The sequence below is a fragment of the Callorhinus ursinus genome, unplaced genomic scaffold, assembly GCF_003265705.2.
Source record: "Callorhinus ursinus isolate GAN/ISIS: 27379988/994484 unplaced genomic scaffold, GSC_fseal_2.0 scaffold22, whole genome shotgun sequence".
Taxonomy (NCBI): domain Eukaryota; kingdom Metazoa; phylum Chordata; class Mammalia; order Carnivora; family Otariidae; genus Callorhinus; species Callorhinus ursinus.
In genome coordinates, this window is record NW_027397084.1 from 11,042,534 (window position 1) to 11,062,335 (window position 19,802).

The 19,802-nt window shown below is 43.5% G+C and overlaps 1 protein-coding gene across 1 annotated transcript in view; it reads right to left on the reverse strand.

Annotated features, from left to right (window-relative positions):
- Positions 1-19,802, reverse strand: part of LOC112837931 (glutathione S-transferase A3-like) — a 46,810-nt gene that overhangs the window by 863 nt on the left and 26,145 nt on the right. The window contains 5 exon segments of the mRNA XM_073904932.1: positions 212-343; positions 1,799-1,940; positions 4,069-4,142; positions 4,145-4,291; positions 5,921-6,033. Of these exon segments, the coding sequence (XP_073761033.1) occupies positions 212-343; positions 1,799-1,940; positions 4,069-4,142; positions 4,145-4,291; positions 5,921-6,033 (608 nt within the window).

The following is a 19,802-nucleotide window of genomic DNA, read 5'->3' on the forward strand; positions in this document are numbered from 1 at the left end:
TTCTGGTGAAGACAATCTAGTCTTCCTGGGGACGCATCCACCTCAAATGTCCCTGGCATGACAAGATTCTGTGCCTCAACCAGCCCCTAGGGGCTAACTCTGGAGGGAGTTGTGGGGCTGAGAAGGAACAATGATGGAACCAGGGTCCAAATGTCAAATCCTGAGGTGGGAGATGTGAGCTTTCCCTCCTGAAAGCTGTGAGAGAGATCACCTTCAGCAGAGGGAAGTTGGCCAGAAGGCTGGGGTCAAGCTCTTCCACATAGCAGAGAAGTTCCACCAGGTGAATGTCAGCCTTGCTCAGCGTGTTGCCAACAAGGTAGTCTTGTCCATGGCTCTTTAACACCTGGGGGATTTGAGGAATCACATCATGAGCTCAGGCACAGTCAGGCTGGGCCCCTCTGCTCCTCTCTGCTCTCCAGCCCGACCTCCCCACCTCTGCTGCCTCACTGAGGGGGTGTGGGCTTCAGACCCTCTGCATTGCCCCTGACTCACTGAGACACCGGGTCTCTGCTGTTCTTTCCCTCAGCTGAAGTCCTGGCTAATGTCTCCCTAAAACACGTGTTCACTGTATATCTCTTCTGACGTATGCAACTTTTCCTAATAAAGTGTTGGGGAAATTCATGAAATTTATTAAAGCATTCCAATAATATGCACGAAGAGAACACGAAGAGAAAACCCCATGGCACCACCAACTTCAGGCAATTTTGGCAAATACCCTTTCAGCCTATGTACACATAAGGAAACACGGACAATTATTAGGCAAAGAATATAATGAAACTTCAAATGCTATATGGTAACATACAGTTTTCATTTATCTTATCATAGGGCTCTGTGATTTCAAAGTATGGCTGTGCTCAAATGGAAAGACTGTTCAGGACTTCATCATCTGAATGTGCCCCAAACTCTCAGCACGACAGGGTCAGGAGAGAATTTCCTGACTACTATGAATTCTTTCCTCCTTGAAAAGGGCCAACACGCAAGCAGTGACTTAACATTTGTTCAGTGATTGACAGAATGATCTAATGCCTTATAAAGATGGGTGTGTTCGTGTTAACCCTTTCATTTCTATGTATGGCCCCCTGTCACCTCCTACAATCAGTTTTTGGCCCATAGTTTTTATTTAGCACAATTTCAGGTACTTTTGATCCTGAAATGTTCTCCTCTTACCTCCCAGGAGAAACATTAACTAACATACATACTATGTATAGTGACGGAACCTTATTTCCTTAGTTTGCATGACTTTCCTCTCAAGTCTGAGAACCATGTCTTCAAGTATGTCAATTGATTTTTCCTTAACATCCCTCCATCTGTCTGTTCCTCTCCATCCCACTGCCCCCATCTCTGTCCAGATACATCTCATCCATCCATCCCCAAAACACTACCATATTTTCCTGAAGGGCAACTGGCCTCACGTCACCCTACCCATGTTGCCAGTGTCTCTCCTGACCCACTGCTGTCATTGCATTCCTCTTGGATCAAAGCCCCTGCACAGTGCTCTGTAAGATCTATTCCAACCTCCAGTGTGGCTCTCAGAGTCTTCAACTGCCCAAGCTCTGACTATGACCAGGGAGGTCTGCTGAATAGAGAATTCTAGCTTGGGTCCTGGTAGTTGAAGCCTTGCTGGAAAACTGAAATTTGGGTATAACTGGTACAATTCTTCCTCACCATCCGTTTTTATAAAATGCCTTGAGTCAGGGTGCTACTGGAAGCGAAGGTCAATGCCCAAGGAATGCCAGTCAGGCACTATCTTTCCTTGCTTCTAAGTCCAGTGCCCCAAAGCGCTCACCAGTCCACTTACTTTCTCAAACACGGGGAGATAACGATCTGTCATTCTCTCTTTGATCAGGGCAATCTTGGCATCTTTTTGATCAGGTGGGCATAGAGGCAAAACAATGATCATTTCATTCAAATCTGCCATACCTTCTGTGTACATATCTATCCTGAAAGACAAAGTGACCAAGTTGTCAAATGTCTTCTGCCTTGATTTTATAGTTGAAAGAACACACAAGAATGGGCATCAGGAGGTGGCAGAGTGGCTCAGCTCCCACCGGATGCTTTTTTATATGCCACCCATTCAGCTCAGATTTTTACTTGATTTGAACATTTCATTCTAGAACAAGCCATCAACGTAGATATATGTCTAGCTATCATGTGTAAAATTTTCATTATACACATGGCCAGCGAGAGGGACAGAGAGCATTGGTGACCTGTCCTGAGTCACAGAGAAATTGGCGCAATCCTGCATGCACCCACCTACAGGGACCGTACTTGGGGCCTTGCCATATCTGTTGTGCTTTGTTCTCTGCACAAGGTAATGTGACTCATGTGGCCAAGCCCTGCCACCGAAGTGATCTCTAGAGAGAGTCCCTGGCACAGCCAACTCAGTCATGTCCCTTCCTGTCTCATCCTGTTACACACCCAGGCCCACTGATGTGCCCAATATCAGCAGGCTTTCCAGTTGTTTCCCACAACCCTGTCCACATACAGTTCCCCAACTCTGACCTTGTTTGCGTTTCTCAAGTCTTCACCTAAAACATCCCCTGAAATGGTGAAATTCTTAATATAGTTTCAACCAGTGCATATTATAGGGGATCTCTTTTTCTTTTGTTTCAAACTGGCTTTTCTATTATACATAAGTATAACAGAAATTATAGAAATTTTAATACCACCTTATTGAAATATATTCACATACCATAACTGTCACCCTTCAAAACATTTTTTCAGTAGTTTTTAGGATATTAGGAAACCATCACCACTTCTAATTCCAGATCATTTTTATCACCCTGAAAACAAGTCTGTTCCTTGGACAGCCACTCCCCATCTCCTCGCCCCTCCAGCCCCAGGCATCCACTCAGCTACCTTCTGTTTCTACGGATTAGAATGTCTGGACATTTCATATAATTGGAATCATACAATATGTGACGTTTTGTAACTGGTTTCTTTGATTTAAAACATTTTCAAAGCTCATCCATGTGGTAGCATGCATCAGTACTTTATCTCTCTTCATATCCCATTGTATGGATAGACCACCTTTTGCTCATCCATCCATCATTGATGGTCATTTTATTTGCTTCACTTTCGTGACTATTTTCTTAATTAATTTTTTAAAGATTTTATTTACTTTTCAGAGAGAGAGAGAGAGCACAAGCAGGGGGAATGGCAAGGAGAGGGAGAAGCAGACTCCCCTGAGCAGGGAGCCCAATGTGGAACTTGATCCCAGGACCCTGGGATCACGACCTGAGCCAAAGGCAGACGCTTAACCGACTGAGCCACCCAGGTGTCCCTTGCCTTTGTGACTATTAAGAACATTGCTGCTATAAATTTTTGTGAACAAGTTCTTATGTGGATTTTTTCATTCTCCTGGGTGTATACATAGCAGTGGATTTACTGACATACAATAACTATGGGTAATTTTTGTGTAAATTCTATAGTTCCCTATAAGATTAAATTTCAATCATGTGGTCCCATCACAACAGACAGGAGATCCCCCAGATATTGCCATATTGACTAAATCTGGCTGCTTTAGTCCTGTATCAAAATGTTCAAGGTAACCCTAGCATCTTAAGGACCAGCCTCTGCTAACCCTTGTCAAATGGCCAGTTCATGTAACTGGCTGATACGCTAGGTTCCTGGTCATTATTCTTGTAATTTCTGGAACTTGAGAATCCAAAGGATCTTCCTTTGGCTCTCCCAAGCCTTCTTCTCTAGACACTCATATACTTTGTTCTTGGTTCTAGCTGTTGGGTGTTTCCAGCTCCTAAAGGCCCGAGTACCTGGAGTCATGTTTCCACTATCCTCCTGGCTTCATAGTTCATCAGTTTTGGGAAACTCTGTCAGTGTACTATATCCATAGACTGCACCCCCTTATATAATCATGCTCACTTGAATCCACTCCAAGTTTACTATTTCTCTCCCTCATAGGCGTCTGCTATGCTAGAACCTCTGTTATAACACCAAGACCTACACAGCTGTTGGCCATGAGACCTGTGAGCATAGTCCTGCTTACTCAGGGAAAGAACTAGATTGTTCCTGCTAATTGTTGATGAAAGCACAGAAAAAGTACCACACAGGGCTCTCTCCTTTAGGTCTCTCCCGTAGAGGTCGCATTTGAGGGCCATGTAGTTGAGAATGGTTCTGGTCTGGTCTGCACCAGCATCATTCCTTCAATGTCCACCATTGGTACTTGCTGGAACATCAGACTTCTGTCTCTTGAGAAAAGAAAAGAAGCAGCAGAGTGAAATGTTTTCTGGGTTACACTTTTCTCAGATGGAAAACGTGTTTGTTGAGATAAAAAATGAAATTAGAATTACCTGGTAACACTCTAGCAGAATGGCACTTTGTATTTAGGTTCCCAGAGTCCTTGTTTTTCCTAGCAATCACTCTTTTACTTTCTAGCCACCATGCCATGTATCCATCCATGTATGTATCCATGGGTACCTGCTCAAATACCCACCAGGTACATAAGAAGTCCCTTATAATTTGTGTCAATTTATTTCTAAAAATCATGGAGATCTTAGGAAGATGTTGGAAGAGACTACAAAAAGGCTGCCAACCAGGTGCCATTCCAAATGGGAAGTTCCAAAGGAAGTCTGTAACAGCACTCTGGCCAGTCTGAAGGGTTAACCTATGTCAAGCTAACATGCTCCTAACTTGCTGATGTAAGTCCCTGGATTCTTAGCAGACAGACCACTGGCCTTGAGGAGGGAAAGACCAGAACTTTCCCGGGACGCAGAGGCCAGTAAGTCTGTTTGAAGCGGCCTCTGCTTTCTGATTAGCCTAGCATTTTTTTTTAACCAAATGTTCTTTTTTTAGGTCACACAAATGATTTTAGTAACCTTACTTTGTGTATCTGTAGACTGCTCTCCTTTGCAGAAAGAGCAGTTACTGTTGCACTTCCCGAAACAGGAACCTCACCCCCTCGCACAACGCTGAGCACTGAGATAACATTTGTATCATGGAGGCTGCATGTAACCAAGGAATGTTGCAGGCCACTACACTCCCTTTACTGATTAACTGCCCTAAACTCCTTTAAAAACCCCTTTAGAAGCCTTGGAGTTGGCTTTTGGACAAGAGTCCAACTACTCCCCAGGTGGCCAGCCTTCTGATTAAAGGTCATATTCCCCTCCAATCAAATGCTATCTCCTGAGTATTGGCCTTTCAAATGACAGGCAGCTGAACCTGGGGCTCCGTAACAAGTCTCATGGTATTCATGGCATTTAAGGCAGGTTTTGAGAGACATTCCTATGTAGGGGTCCCTTTCCCTGCTCTCCAAAGTTTCTACTTATTGCTATGTATATTTCAGAAGCATAAGAACTATTTAACCACAATAATACACCTAAAATTACACTTAAAAATTAACAATAATTCTTTAATACCATCCAATATTCAAGCAAATATCAAGTTTCCAAATTTTGTAGGTGTCATACGTACTTATAGTTTGTTGACATACAAATCTAAATGAGGTCCACACATTTGATCCGTTGTTGTGTCTTTTGTTTCCCTTAAAATTTGTTTATATGCTCTCTCATGGACAAGATGACTTGAATTTTCATTCAGTCAAATTGGTCCATTTCTTTTTTTTTTTTAATTTTACTTATATATTTTTCAGAGAGAGAGAAAGAGCACAAGTAGGGAGAGAAGCAGGCAGAGGGAGAAGCAGGCTCCCCGCTGAGCAGGGAGCCCGATGCGGGGCTCGATCCCAGGACCCTGGGACCATGACCTGAGCCGAAGGCAGACGTTTAACGACTGAGCCACCCAGACATCCCTGGTCCATTTCTTTCTTAATATGTGGCTATTTTTACTTATGGTAAAACTATTCACTTGCGATCTAGTATAGAAGTCTCTTAGTTTATGAGAGAAAACTACTTTGATCCAGTCATACTTTTATATCCACCTTAAGATGACCTCACTTAGAACATACCTCTACTCCAGCTGCAGCCAGGAGCCACCCGATGGACTCCATTCTGCCTCGTCCATTGAAGTAGGGAAGCTCGGGCTCCCCGGCCATGATGCCGTCTCCGGGTTTCCCTAAACCTGGATAGATGGATGGATGGATAACCATTGAACGAATGAAACCACGGAAGCAAACTGTACTTTATGATGTGCATTCAAACAGAAGAGTGAAGTGTCTGCATTCTTCACAGTACTGTTGGCTTCATGGCCCAAATTCTGACCCATCAGCGGCCATCATCATGAAATTGCACCAAACCAGGCTCAGGTTGCCGTTTCTTCTCGCAAGGGGGCCATAACTAGGGCCGCCTTGATCCCGCACAGGTTCTGGCCCTGGGAGCCGGTGAGGGGCACTGAGACCAAAGGACCTCACTCACAGGGAGGAGGAAGAGGGAGCAGTCAGCCTCCACTCATTGGCTATCATGCTCTACTTGCTCAAAAGCATTAACTGGGCCTTCGTCTTCCCCTGACTGTTGCCAAAACCTTCTACATTCTCTCCATAGAAAAGGATACTCCATCCTTTTTTTTTTTTTTTTTTTTCAGTTGAGATTCTATGGTTTTCCACTGCTGGGCAAATTTGATTTTACAATCTAGAAAAAGAGGATGTTAGTGCATTACCTTTAGAGTATATGTAAAGGAACAAATAGTGATCACAGAAAAGGCATTTTTCTCATTTAATCCTCATTTCATCTCCATAAAAATTACTTGAGGGGGATTCTGTAACTCTTTTTAAAGGTTTTTTATTAACTTATTTGAGAGAGAGAGAAAACAAGCAGGGGAGAGGTAGAAAGAGAGAGGGAGAAAGACAAGCAGACTCCCCACTAAACAGAGGGCCAGGCGTGGAGCTCAATCCCAGAACCCTGGGATCATGACCTGAGCCAAAATCAGACACATAACCAACTGAGCCACCCAGGAGCCCCTACATTCTGTTATTATTCTCCGTTTACATTTGGGGATTTTGATATCTGTAGAGGTTAAGTGACTAGCCTAAATGAAGTGGTGAATCTAGCATTCAAACACGCTTTTATTTGACCCCAAAGTCTTAGAGCTTCTCCGTACCGGTGTTTTGCCAACTATAGGCTGTGACCCATTAGCAGATTGTGAAATCAACACAGTGGATTCTGCTTAGATTTTTCAATTGCAATATAAAAGTAAACATCAGAGTGTATCATATGCATTAAGGGTACATATTTTTGCGGTAAAGTTTTAATTTTAGTTACATTTATGCTGCACGTGAGTGTCCCTGTGTGACTGGGTGCTCTGAGTTGTTGTAAAATGAAATATTTTGAAAGGGAGCAGCCAAAGAAGTCTGACAGCCATTACTCTATTCTTAGGCTTCCCTGGACTATTGACATTTGGGGCTGGGTACTTTGTTATCGGAGGCAGTCCTGTGCGTTGGAGGATATTTACTTAGTACCGTCACTGGCCTCTACCCATGAGATGCCGGAAGCATAGTGCCCCTTTTCCATCTTGACAACCCAAAATAAAACCAGGGGCAAAATCAGCCCTGGCTGAGAACCATGGCTCTATGCCAAGCTGCTCACAGCTGGAAGGAGCCAAAGAGCTCCTCACACAATAACTGGGAAAATCAGCCATGGTCTTGGGCTTGTCAGTGACGTGAGGACAGAAGCACAAGATTCATTACAAAGCAAGGATTCGGTCCCATTTTTAGTCATCAGAGCTCTGGTCAGGAAATATTTTTAGACATCTTTGCAAGATTTCGTGGTCGTTGAGTTTTTAGCACAAACGTGTTTGTCCTTACGTAACTGTCATATTTTTGGAAAAGTGACATGAAATTTGGATTCTTTTGTGCCAAAATAGTTCAAATGCTCCAGGGGTCCTTTATTTATTTATTTTTCTTCTTGGACACCTGGCTCCCGGTTGACACGTAGCACATTTCCTCTTCTCGAGAAGTTTCCTTCAAACTTCCTCCACTAACTCACTGAGCGGTTTCGTGAATGAAGCCAAAATGGCCGGTCAGGAGCAGGATACAAGTCTGATTTGTTCCGTCCCCTGAAGGGGTTTAAGTCTAGTCAGAAAAATAAGCTGGTAGACAACTGAAGGTCTGAGGCTTTCCTGTATAAGGGAAAGCCTGTTTTATTTATTTCCTGTTTTATTCTCTAAATGCTGGCAATACTCCTAGGGCCCTGCTGACTCTCATTATGTTGCATCCTAATTGATGCCTTCATGTGCCTTCTAAAGACTAATTCTGTGCTCCATTGATGTATCCAGCTCTCCCCTCAAGATTCCCCAGCCATGGAGCCACAAGGCAACTGAGAAGTCAGCTAGTCCTCCAAGTGTGTAATGCATACGCCGCACCCCAGAGAATGCGTCTGGTTTGCTAGCTAGCGATGAAGTCTGGACTAGCTCCTAGTTCTCCTGACATTTAGACTAGTTTCTCCCTGTTACTCCTAACTATTGAATTTTCACAGCCTGCGGCGATTACAGTTTCTATGCCCCTCACTAAACTGTGAGCTCCCAGAAAGCAGAGACGTTGTCATAGTCCTTTAACACAGTACAGTGCTCAGTATGGCTCAGCATGGCTCAGTATTGCTCAGTATGGATCAGTATGGCTCAAAGTTTGGCACCCTCCATATAACATGGCATGATTGGATACTCAAGAGCCACACTTTTTTTTTTTTTTTTTTTTTTAGCATTTCCCTCATGCGCCCCTATTTTGCAATATGGGAGTATAGAGTAATTAAATAATAATCTAGGATCGTGGTAACGAAGTGACTGATCCTGATTAGAAAGCCCAACATGGTGCTGTTTAAACAGACTTATCAAAGCAGTGGAACCCTCCCACATGGCAGAAACACAACCGTGTGATAAAATTTGGACAGTTTCTTGGCAAGCTAGCCCAGGCGAATGTTTAACTAGTCAGACAATGAATTCACAAATCCTCGGTTGGACTGGGAACAGGATAGCTCAAGAGAAGGGCATTATTGTTCTTAACTTTGCCTAGGAGGTAAATCTAGATGCACTTGCCTTACTATCCCAAAAGCCCTATACATTTAGAATCACTTGCAGTTTTGAGTCTTTGCTTCATATAAAACCTTGCCCATCCTTTGGTCCCAAAAACACTGAACGAGGAGGAGGAGAGAGAGAGAGAAGAAGGAGCTGGAGGAGGAAGTGGAAGGGGGGGGGAAGAGGGGGAGGAGGAAGAGAGGAACAAGGGAGAAAAGGAGCAGCCTGCAAAGAAGGAGCAGAAAATGAAAGCGAAGGAGAAAGAAAACTAGCATGCTACTTGGCACCAAATCATAAAGTAACTCGTATGAACAACCAGCTAATGTATGTGAAATCAGCTGGGGGGGGGGGTGTCAATTCTGATTCTGATGGCACTGATGATCGGTTTCCCAACAGGAAATGTCCGTTCAAGGGGCATGCAACCACTTGGACATATTTTCTTTTCATTGCTTAAGTGGAGTCCCCAGATGTGGGACCCTGCCAAGTTTGAGTCTAATATAATTGTGTGTTGACTTCTAGATGAATCACACTCATTCACCATTTCTAATAGAGAAAGCAATTTTAGTGTAAGCTCTTACACTCCTCCTGGCACTGGAATGGTGGTATTTTCAGATTGCCCATAATGATAACACCCTGACCTTTCCCATACTATCAAATCCTCTGTTCTTGCTTTTAAATTCTTGACTATGATTATTTTTCTTAAAGATATGTCCTTGAGGAGCTAATAAACAATGCTTGAATTGTCTCTTGAGCACACAAAGAAGGCACAATAAAAACAAACTACTCAAGTAACACATTTGAAAATATTTTCCTAGTGAAACAGGCATGAGAAAATTAATGAAGATCTATAAAGTCAGGACCATAACCTGATTAAAGTCCAGGCTGCCCCTCCACTCACTCCTCAATGCCAGTTTCTGATACGTATATTAAATGCTTTAATATTGAGACAAGCCGGTCCCATCCAAAGGGTGTTCCCCAATAGGGAACAGCCCCTCCCATGGCTCTCCAGGCTCCACAGGGTTCCCCACCAGACCAGGTAAAAAAAAAAAAGACAAATCAACAATGTTTCATTTCAAGGTGACCCCTGAATGCACAAGCAAGAAGTTTCAGGCTTATTTTGCTGCCCAGGTCAGCGGAGCCAGGCTGCTATAAACACTGCCTACTGGTTTTACTACATTGGCTGCAAAGTTTATGGCAGATGGAAAAAGTCCTGTGGGAGGGTCTTGTCATGGGAGGGTCTTGTCAGCAAAGAAGATATGATAGAGAGAATAGGGAGATAGCAATCTAAATTGGTCAAAAAGACTATATAGTGAATACTGTTGCAACCCAAATCCTGTACGACCAGAAAATCTAGCCAAGTTGTTCTAGCCCTGGGTGGGAGCACCTCAGCTGCCTCAACTGGATCATTTGCAGACTCTTCTTTCCTTGACTGTACTTTAGCTTTTCTCTTGAGCCCCAGGGCTCTTGCCTGTATTGCTTCTTGTGCTTGGAAACAGTCTCCCCTTCCTACTCTTAGCCGACCTGTGCGTCCTCTAGCCCATCACTATTTTGACATCATGTGTTAATAGCTGCTTTCCCCGTGTTGACTATGGGCTCTGTCAGAGCAGGGAGGCAAGTGCCCAGGGCTAACTATAGTACCTGGCCCATGGAAGGGACTTAATAAAATTATTATCTTTTCCTAAAGGAAAATTTCTAACATATAATAGATTTCAATGTACCCATCACCTTGCTTCAACAACTGTCAGCAATATTTCAAAGCAAATTCCACACTTCATTTTATTTCATCCATAAATAATTTAATATATATCTTTTAAACTCTTTTTTTTTTTAAGATTTATTTACTGGGGGGAGGGGCAAAGGGAGAGGAGGAGGGAATCTCAAGATTCCTTGCTGAGCATAGAGCCGACCGGTGCAGGGCTCCATCCTGTGACCCTGAGATCATGATCTGAGCCAAAATCAAGAGTCAGACGCCTACCTGACTGAGCCACTCAGGTGTCCCTCAAAGGGGTCTTTTTTTTTTTTTTTAAAGATTTTATTTATTTATTTGAGAGAGAGAGAATGAGAGAGAGAGAGAGCACGAGAGGGAAGAGGGTCAGAGGGAGAAGCAGACTCCCTGCTGAGCAGGGAGCCCGATGTGGGACTCGATCCCGGGACTCCAGGATGACGACCTGAGCCGAAGGCAGTCACTTAACCAACTGAGCCACCCAGGCGCCCCCTCAAAGGGGTCTTTTTAAGAAGCAAATTAATCCTGTCATTTTCTGGCTTAAACCCCTTCAGTAAGCCACCGTTGCCTTCAGGGCGAAGTCCAGACTCTTGTACAGAGCCTACAAAGCCCTCCCGAGTCCCCCACTCTTGTCCAGCCTCATTTCAGTCACTTCCCCCCCACCCCCACCATCTCACCTTTATTTTTATTTTTAAGATTTTTTTTTAAATTTATTTGTCAGAGAGAGAGAGAGAGAGCACAAGCGGTGGGGGGGAGGGAAGGGGGCGACAGGCAGAGGGAGAAGCAAACTTCCCGCAGAGTAGGGAGCCCGATGTGGGACTCAATCCCAGGACCCTGAGATCATGACCTGAGCCTTTCTAATAGAGAAAGCAATTTTAGTGTAAGGCAGGCACAGGCACACACCCCCCCTTTTAGAACTTCTTTCCTTCCTCCCTACCCTCCTGCCTTGACACAGGCCATTTGGTCTTAGAAGTCTGTCTTCTATCCGCCTTCCTCCTTCCCCTTCTGGATACCCACTTCTCACATTTCAGGCCAGCTAAAGTGCCACTGCCTGCTGGAAGCTTCTCCTGACATGGTCACACAGACCGGGTCTGCTAAGAGCTCGGCTTTACATTCCTGTGGTGGTTACAAGCCCAGCCGTTGGAGCCAGACTACCTCCCTGGGTTCATATCATGGCTCTGGCCCTCACTACTGTGTAGGTTGGGGTAAATTGCTTCGTCTCTGTGTTTCCGTTTCCCCACCTGTAAAATGGAACCATAATACCTATCTCATGACCCTATTGTGTGGATTAAATGTGGAGTGCATAGGTCAGAGCCTAATAGTAAAAAAGCACTATATATATGTCTTAATCATTGTATTTCTGCCCCTGTCCCAGTGTTTCCTGAACGTCAGCCTTTAATCCCATTAGGTGGTAGGTTGTATGTGGAAAATATGAAGGAATATACATTTTGATGATTAACAATGGTTATCTTTGGGTTGTGAAACTAGGCGTGGTGTGTGTGTGTACATTTTGTCTTTTCACAAGTTTTGCACATTAAGCCTATACTATGTTTGAAATTTAAAGAAAAAGTAATGCAGTACTTTAGGAAGTTAAGAAGAATCAGAATTCTCAACCATTTCCTCACAATGGTTACAAATATGTGAGGCTATATATGTACGTGGGCAAAGGCAGAAAGGAACACAGAAGGAGGAAAATAATGTGTATTGGAGTTACAAAACTGTGGATAAATTAATCTTTTAAAATGTATTGGAATTTAATATAATATCAATTCTTTTTTTTTAAGATTTTATTTGTATTTATTTGAGAGAGAGAGTGAGAGAGAAGGTACAAGACGGGGGAGGGTCCGAGGGAGAAGCAGGCTCCCCGCCGAGCAGGGAGCCCGACGCGGGACTCGATCCCTGGACTCCGGGATCACGACCTGAGCTGAAGGCGGTTGCTTAACCCACGGAGCCACCCAGGTGCCCTATAATATCAATTTTTAATAAAATAAATGAATTAAAATCAGGGGAACAGGCATGAAGCAAAAGGGAACTTCCTCTGTAAAACAGAAGGAAGGGAGGGAGAGATAAAAGGGAAACAGAAGAAGCAGGTTTCACTTTACCTGAACACAGATTTGCACAGATGGCAAGCATCACCTTGTATTGCAGGGTCTAGTGCAGTTAGCTTCGCTGAATATGCATTAGTGTGGCCCAACCTGGTGTAGGCTTTGACTTTGCTTTGCATTGCCCTGTACTAGCTTAGGGTCTCCTTGGACCTCATCAGTTACTACAGCTGTCCAATGAAGTGAGCCTTTGAGTTCTAGTTTCAAAACACAGCTTAACCACTTAGTAACTATGCGAACTTGGGAAGTTGTTTAATATCTCTGAGCCTAATTTTTCATGAGTAAAATGGAAAGAGTAATGCCTACCTCGCTAGGTTTTAGTGAGGTTTAAATGAAGTAGTATGTGTAAAATAGTTGGCACTTAACTAAAAATGGTTATCACACATCACACACACACACACACACACACACACAGTGGAATATTGTTTGCCATAAAAAGTACGAAATCTTGCCATTTGCAACATGGATGGAGCTAGAGAGTATAATGTGAAGTGAAATAAGTCCGTTGGAGAAGGACAAATACCATATGATTTCACTCACCTGTGGAATTTAAGAAACAAAACAAACGAGCAAAGGAAAAAGAGAGGGAGACAAACCAAGAAACAGACTTTTAACTCTAGAGAACAAACTGATGGTTACCAGAGGGGAAGTGGGTGGGGGGATGGTACAAAAAGGGGGTGGAGATTAAAGAGTGCACTTATCATGAAATAAAATAAATATTAAAAAAAACCCACTAGAGATCATTTGGGATGACAAACAAAAACACCCAGCTGTGGGAGGGTCGTCAATAAAGCTAGAGGTCAATATGCAAACTCTGGGGCTGGGCTCTTTCAGGAACAGTCTGCTGACAGATGCTGGAGACTCTGGCTCAATAAATACATTAAATCCCAGGTTTTCATTAGAATATGTTCTAGAAACTATTTCAAAAGCAGGTTTTTATTCAGTCATAAAAAAAAATAAGGAAATCTTGCCATTTACAACAACATGGATGCACTTTGAGGGTATTACACTAAGTGAAAGAAGTCAAACAGAGAACTCAGAAAAATACTGTCTGATCTCATGTGTGGAATCTAAGGGGGAAAGCTCACAGATACAGAGGACAGACTGGTGGTTGCCTGAGGCCAGGGGTGGAGGGTGGGTGAAAGGGATGAAGGGGGTCAAAAGGTACAAACTTCCAGTTACAAAATAAAAAAGTAGCGGGAATGTGATGCACAGCTTGGTGCCTATAGTTCATAAAACTGTACTGTATATTTGAAAGTTGCTAAGAGAGTAGAACTTAAAAATTCTCATCGCAAGAAAAATTTGTAGCTATTTGTAGCTCTGTGTGGTGATACATGTTAACTAGACTTATTGTGCTGATCATTTTGCAATATATACAAGTGTCATGTTGTATACCTGAAACTAATATTATATGTCAATTACATCGCAAAAAAAAAAAATTCTAAAGCAGGTTTTGTAAATCAGAGCTTATTTTCCCCCAGGAATTGTGATATATTTGTAGAGTTTCTTTCTGACCAAGGACTCAGTATAAAATAATGCTTAGATATGGCCAAGAAAATGTCATGAAAACACAGATGAAGCAACTCCAAACCTTCAAAGTAGATTTCAATATATTTATTGAGCTTTCATTGGTTTAAGATGGAAATCTGCTGTTACCCCTAACTCCTCCTTAAAACATATTTCAACACAATTGATATTTTGCTGGAAGAATCTAAGGAGTTGGTGGCCGACAGGAAGTCATGGGCTTCCCATGTCTCCCTCACTCCCATACCTAATGTCCACCAAGTTTGCTGATTTTCATCCCTGTTTTTGAATCCATCTCCTCCTCTGTCCTTACTTTCCTCTGCCTTACTTTTGGCTCCACCATCGCTCAGCTGGGTCCTTCCAGGAGCCCCTACACAGAGTTCCTGCCCCCTGATTCTTTCAGCTTGAAGTTACCGAAAACTCAAACCACAGCGTGTTAGCAACAGAGAATATCACTGTCTCAACAAGAAATCTGGAAGCATCTCAAGAGATCATTAACTTGGCAACACAATAAGGTTATCAAGGACTCTGCAAGTATGTTGGCAGCTTCGTGACGTCGTGCCCTTGGCCACACAGTGACGGCCACAGACCTAGTCTGCTCTGCTCTTCAGCTGACTTCTGCTTTTGGGTCCTTAGTTAAGGTTGCATCGCAGCACATAAACACGTGACCATGATTGTCTATAGATTAATCAAAATTCTTTGATGGAATTGAGAAGGGGCCACTTTCCCTGAGCCCATGAGAGGGTGATGCCAGAACAAAATTCCTGGATGCCAGTAGGATAGGCAACCAAATGTGCCCGTTATGCCTCACCTTCCTCACCAAACTCCTTCTGCACAAAAGGCATCCCAATAACGCACATCTGATCCACCTGTACTCCAGATTAAGGCCCTTTAGTGGCTCCCCATGATTTAAGTTCCCTACTCTACATTCTGGCAGCATGAACACAAACTAAGAAGTATTTTTACACATACCAATCTGCTCCATGCTTGTCCTCTCCCTCCTTTATTCTCAGGCTAATACTGAGCCTCCATGACTCACCTGGAGGAGATAGTCTCCCCTTTCTTTTTTTCTTTTAAGATTTTATTTATTTACTTGAGGGAGAAAGAGAGAGAGAGAGGGAGGAAGCATAAGCAGGTGGAGGGGCAGAGGGAGAGGGAGAGGGAGAAGCAGGCGTCCCACTAAGCGGGGAGCCTGATGCAGGGCTTGATCCCAGGACTCTGAGATCACGACCTGAGCCAAAGCAGATGCTTAACCGACTGAGCCACCCAGGCCCAGTAGTCTCCCTTTCATCTAAGGTAAGATAGGGCTAAATAACCCTTATTAAAGTCCCATTCCGAGCTATATCTACTCAGTACAGAAACCATCACAGTGGTTGTTCAGGGCTGAGTTCCCTTCTGGTTAGTCCCTGGCCTTCCCAAAACCTACTGTTAAAATGTTTTAAATCATCCTACTTTTGTAACACTCTTGCAATCTATCTTAGTAGTTACCTCTTAATGTAATGATTCTTTATCAAATAAAAGTTCATTGAGATAATGTGTATTATCTTATTGATCTATGTAGGCCCCACACCTTCCATGATGTGGCATAAGGTGAACTATCAATTACTCAAAGCATTGTTATTGTTATTGTTGAACCAGTTCCAAGCTGATGAAGGAGAGGAAGGAGTCAAAGATAATGGTGATAAGTGAAATAATTTTGCCAGGAAGAAAGTTGAGCAGGAGAGCCAATTGGGGGTGGGGGGGAGGGACAAACGTGTTGTGGAGTTCAGTTTTGGCCATGCGGAGTTTTAGGCAATGGCAGGACCGCCCCGGTAAGATGAAAGACTGGAGTCTATCTCTGGGGCCAGGAGAAGTTACAACAGTGGTGTAGTGATCAGTGCAGAGGAGATCATGTAAGGCACCAGAAAAGACCTATTCATCTCCAGTTGAAAACCTGTATATATGGACCTAAGAGGGCTGGAGGTTTTAGCTTAGGTGCCACAACTTCCTGATCCCGCTCATCCAGGTTGCCAGCTCCTGGCAACTCCCATAGGAACCTGTTCTATTGCCATTGTCATACTTAGCACATATTATTATTATTTTATTAATATTAGTGATTTGACTATCTTCCCTGTTAGTCTATAAGGACCATATGTCAGGGACTGTGTCTACTTTGGTCTCCATGGTCTGTCCAGCCCAGCATCCAGCACAGCAGACAGCATTTTCTCAATTGAATGACTGAATAAATGAATGAATGAATAATTGACAATATTTATACTAGCTAAGACTTGTTAAGTGACTCACTGTGTCACAGCTCCCGTGCTAATTGCTTTTTCATGAGTCCTCTTTTGTAACCCTTACAACCCTCCTTTGATCTGGCACCATCCTCCTCCTCCTACAGACAGGAATCGGGGGCTTAGGGAGTTTAAATGGTTTATCCAAGGAGAGTCGGTTGTCTTGAACACATTATTTTACCTCCCGGTTTCAGTAAAAAGAAGGCGAAAGATAGCTTCTCAATGATCATCCATGGGCTTATGTCTGTCCTAGTCTTTTGTTTGACTTGCTCAATATTTTGAAAGCATTGACGCCAACAGTGGAAATGGGGAGATTTCACATACACACCCGGAAATCAAGCTTCTTTTGTAAAATTTCAGAAAAATGAAGGAATTCGTGCAAATTCAGACAGGTCAGCCGTGGGCCGGAGCTGAGTCTTAGCTGCCAGTCTGGTGAGGCCACGGCCCGCCCCTCTCCTGTCACTCACACACACCCTCCTCCGAAGGGCCCACTGCATTCTTTGGCCTCCATGTTCCCTGCAGGCATTCGAGTTTGCTATCCCTGATCTTCCAGGAGTTCTTATAGTTCTTTTATTATCATTCAATTTCCTCTTTTTCCTTAAAAGCAGAGTAATCAATCATTTTTTTCTTTTTTCCGGCCTCTTCTTAGTTGTTGTTTTTATTAAAGCCCCACCTGTTACTCTGCACTCTATTTTCCAATGAATTAGAGCCCTCAAGTAGGAAGCTGGATTCCGAAGTCCCCTCTCAGGACTCTGTAGTCACACCTCATGTCTCACCAGCTGCAAAGTCGGTTCTTAACTGCACCACCACGACAGGGGGGCAACCAAGCTCCTGCCAGAGGATAGCCAGCCCCTCTCTTCCCCACGAGCCCACCACCCCAAGGAGCCCTCCAGAGCCGTGCTTGCTCCAGCTACAGGGTAGAAGACAATCACCTGGAGAGCGTGAGAAAGCACAGATCGTGGGCCTCCTTGAGGAGACATTCCGATTGAGTTGGCTCAGGTGAGCCCAAGGAATCTGTACTTCTACCCAGCAATTCCACCTCTGGGTATAAACTCAAAAGAATTGAAAGCAGGGTCTTGGAGACATACTTGCACACCCACGTTCATATAGGAGCATGATTCACAAAAGCCAAAAGGTGGAAGCACCCAAGGTTCCTCAAGAGATGAATGGACAAACAAAATACGGTGGGTACATCAATAGAATAGCGCTGAGCCTCCAAAAGGAAGGAAATTCTGACTCATGCTACAACCTGGATGAAGCTTAGTGAAATAAGCCTGTCACAAAAAGACAGGGACTGTATGATTGCATATACACGAGATACCTGGAGGAGTCAAGTTCATAGAGACAGTGGTTGCTAGGGGCCGGGGAGAAGGGGGAAGGGGGGATTGTTTCATTGGTATAGAGTTTCAGTGTTGCAAGATGCAGAGAGTTCTGGAGATGGGTGGTGGCGATGGTTGCACAACAGTGTGAATGTGCTTAATGCCCCTGAACTGTACACTTAGAAATCAGTGAGACGGTAAATTTTATCTTTTATGTGTTTTACTAATATTTTAAAAAACAATAATAATAAAGATATTTGCATTCTAAGAAGCTCCCTGATGCTGATGCTGATGCTGCTGACTTATGAACCACACATTTAGAGGACTCCACCAACCATAAAAACATTGACATTGAAACCAAATTAGCTCTTAGGGATACCATCTTCCCTCGTTATGACTGGGTGACTTGGTGCTTGTTCTCCAGAGAGCAGGTCTCTTAACCTCCCTGTGTCTTTGTTTTCATGTCCAGAAGATGAGAGTTTGGATGAGAGCCTGGACCAGGTGACCCGTGGTTCCTTCGGGCTAGGTGAGTACATGCTTTGAATCTGAACGTGCTTCCAGGAGAGAGCTCCAGCCAGTGGATGGAAAGACTGTGCGGTGTACATAGTGTGGGTTTAGGACAGTCCAGACTTTCCCAGTCTATGGGGAGGAAACAAATTCTTTAGGAAAATTAGGTTCATTCAGGATGGTTCTAAAGGTTTTGGATCAATGTTTAGTATGCCTGGAATCTGACAAGTGGTTATTGGAATCTCTGATTTCAATGTTTGGTAGTTTCCAGAAATGTAGGAGTCTAATACAGAAGAAAAGCTACAAAATGACCATGGAGGCCATCAAATGACCGATAAAGAGACTTTCCCCTGACATTTTTAGGGACACATGCTAAGGCAAAAGCAAACAATGGCCTGTTTTGATCATGTCTGCTTGTTCTTAAAATCCAGGTTATTTTCTCATATCACAACAGGAACAACAAATTCCAAGTTCATTTCAGTGAAGAGAGTGTTTATTGTTTTTAAGATTTTTAATTTATTTTAGAGAGAGAGTGCGTGTGTGCATGGGGGGAGAGGAGAGAGACAGGGAGAGAGAATCCTCAAGCCGACTCTGTGCTGAGCACAGAGCTCCACACAGGGCTCGATCCCAGGACCATGACCTGAGCTGAAATCAAGAGTCAGCCGCTTAACCAACTGAGCCACCCAGGCGCCCCAATGAAGAGAGTGTTTATTTTAATATATCGTCCTTCTGCTACAAGGTTCTACTTTGAAAACCAACCATTTGAAACTCATCAACAAACAAGTTGGTGCCTCTGTTAAAGCCAATCCCCAGATGACTTTAGATTGAGATTAACTGTCAGATGTCTCCACACCAGGTCTGAAGCATGGTGGAGAGGAGCTCTGTCCCTCCCTCGAACATGCTTGGAACTATCCAGAGGGCAAAAGGGGCCTGCTGGGATGGAAGTCATTGGTCATGATAAGCAATGCAAACTGATGAGTACAAATATCTGTGTTGACAAAAATAGAGTCAGCTAAGAAACCAAAACCAGAATCTTAACTGAGGAAAAGCAAGCAGATGTCATTCTTATTTTTTTATTTTTACTTCAATTCCATTATAGCTAACATACCGTGTTATATTAGTTTCAGGTGTATGCTATAGCAATTCAACCCTTCCATAACACTTCCATACATCGCCTGGTGCTCATGGCAGATGGAGCTTTTAAATCTCAGCTCCTCCTTCTTATTATTGTGAGATATTGTTTCCTTAACTGCAATGAGACCCCCACACTGCCTATACGACATTAACGGCTGGGGCTGGAGCTTGCTGCTGATTTGACGTTGAAATCGAAGTAAACTTTAGATGCAACACACTTCATAAAGCTGGTACTTCTTTAACTTTTTGATTTTTCAGCTATCATCAAATATACACACAGCTTGTATAAGAGACCTAGTAAGAC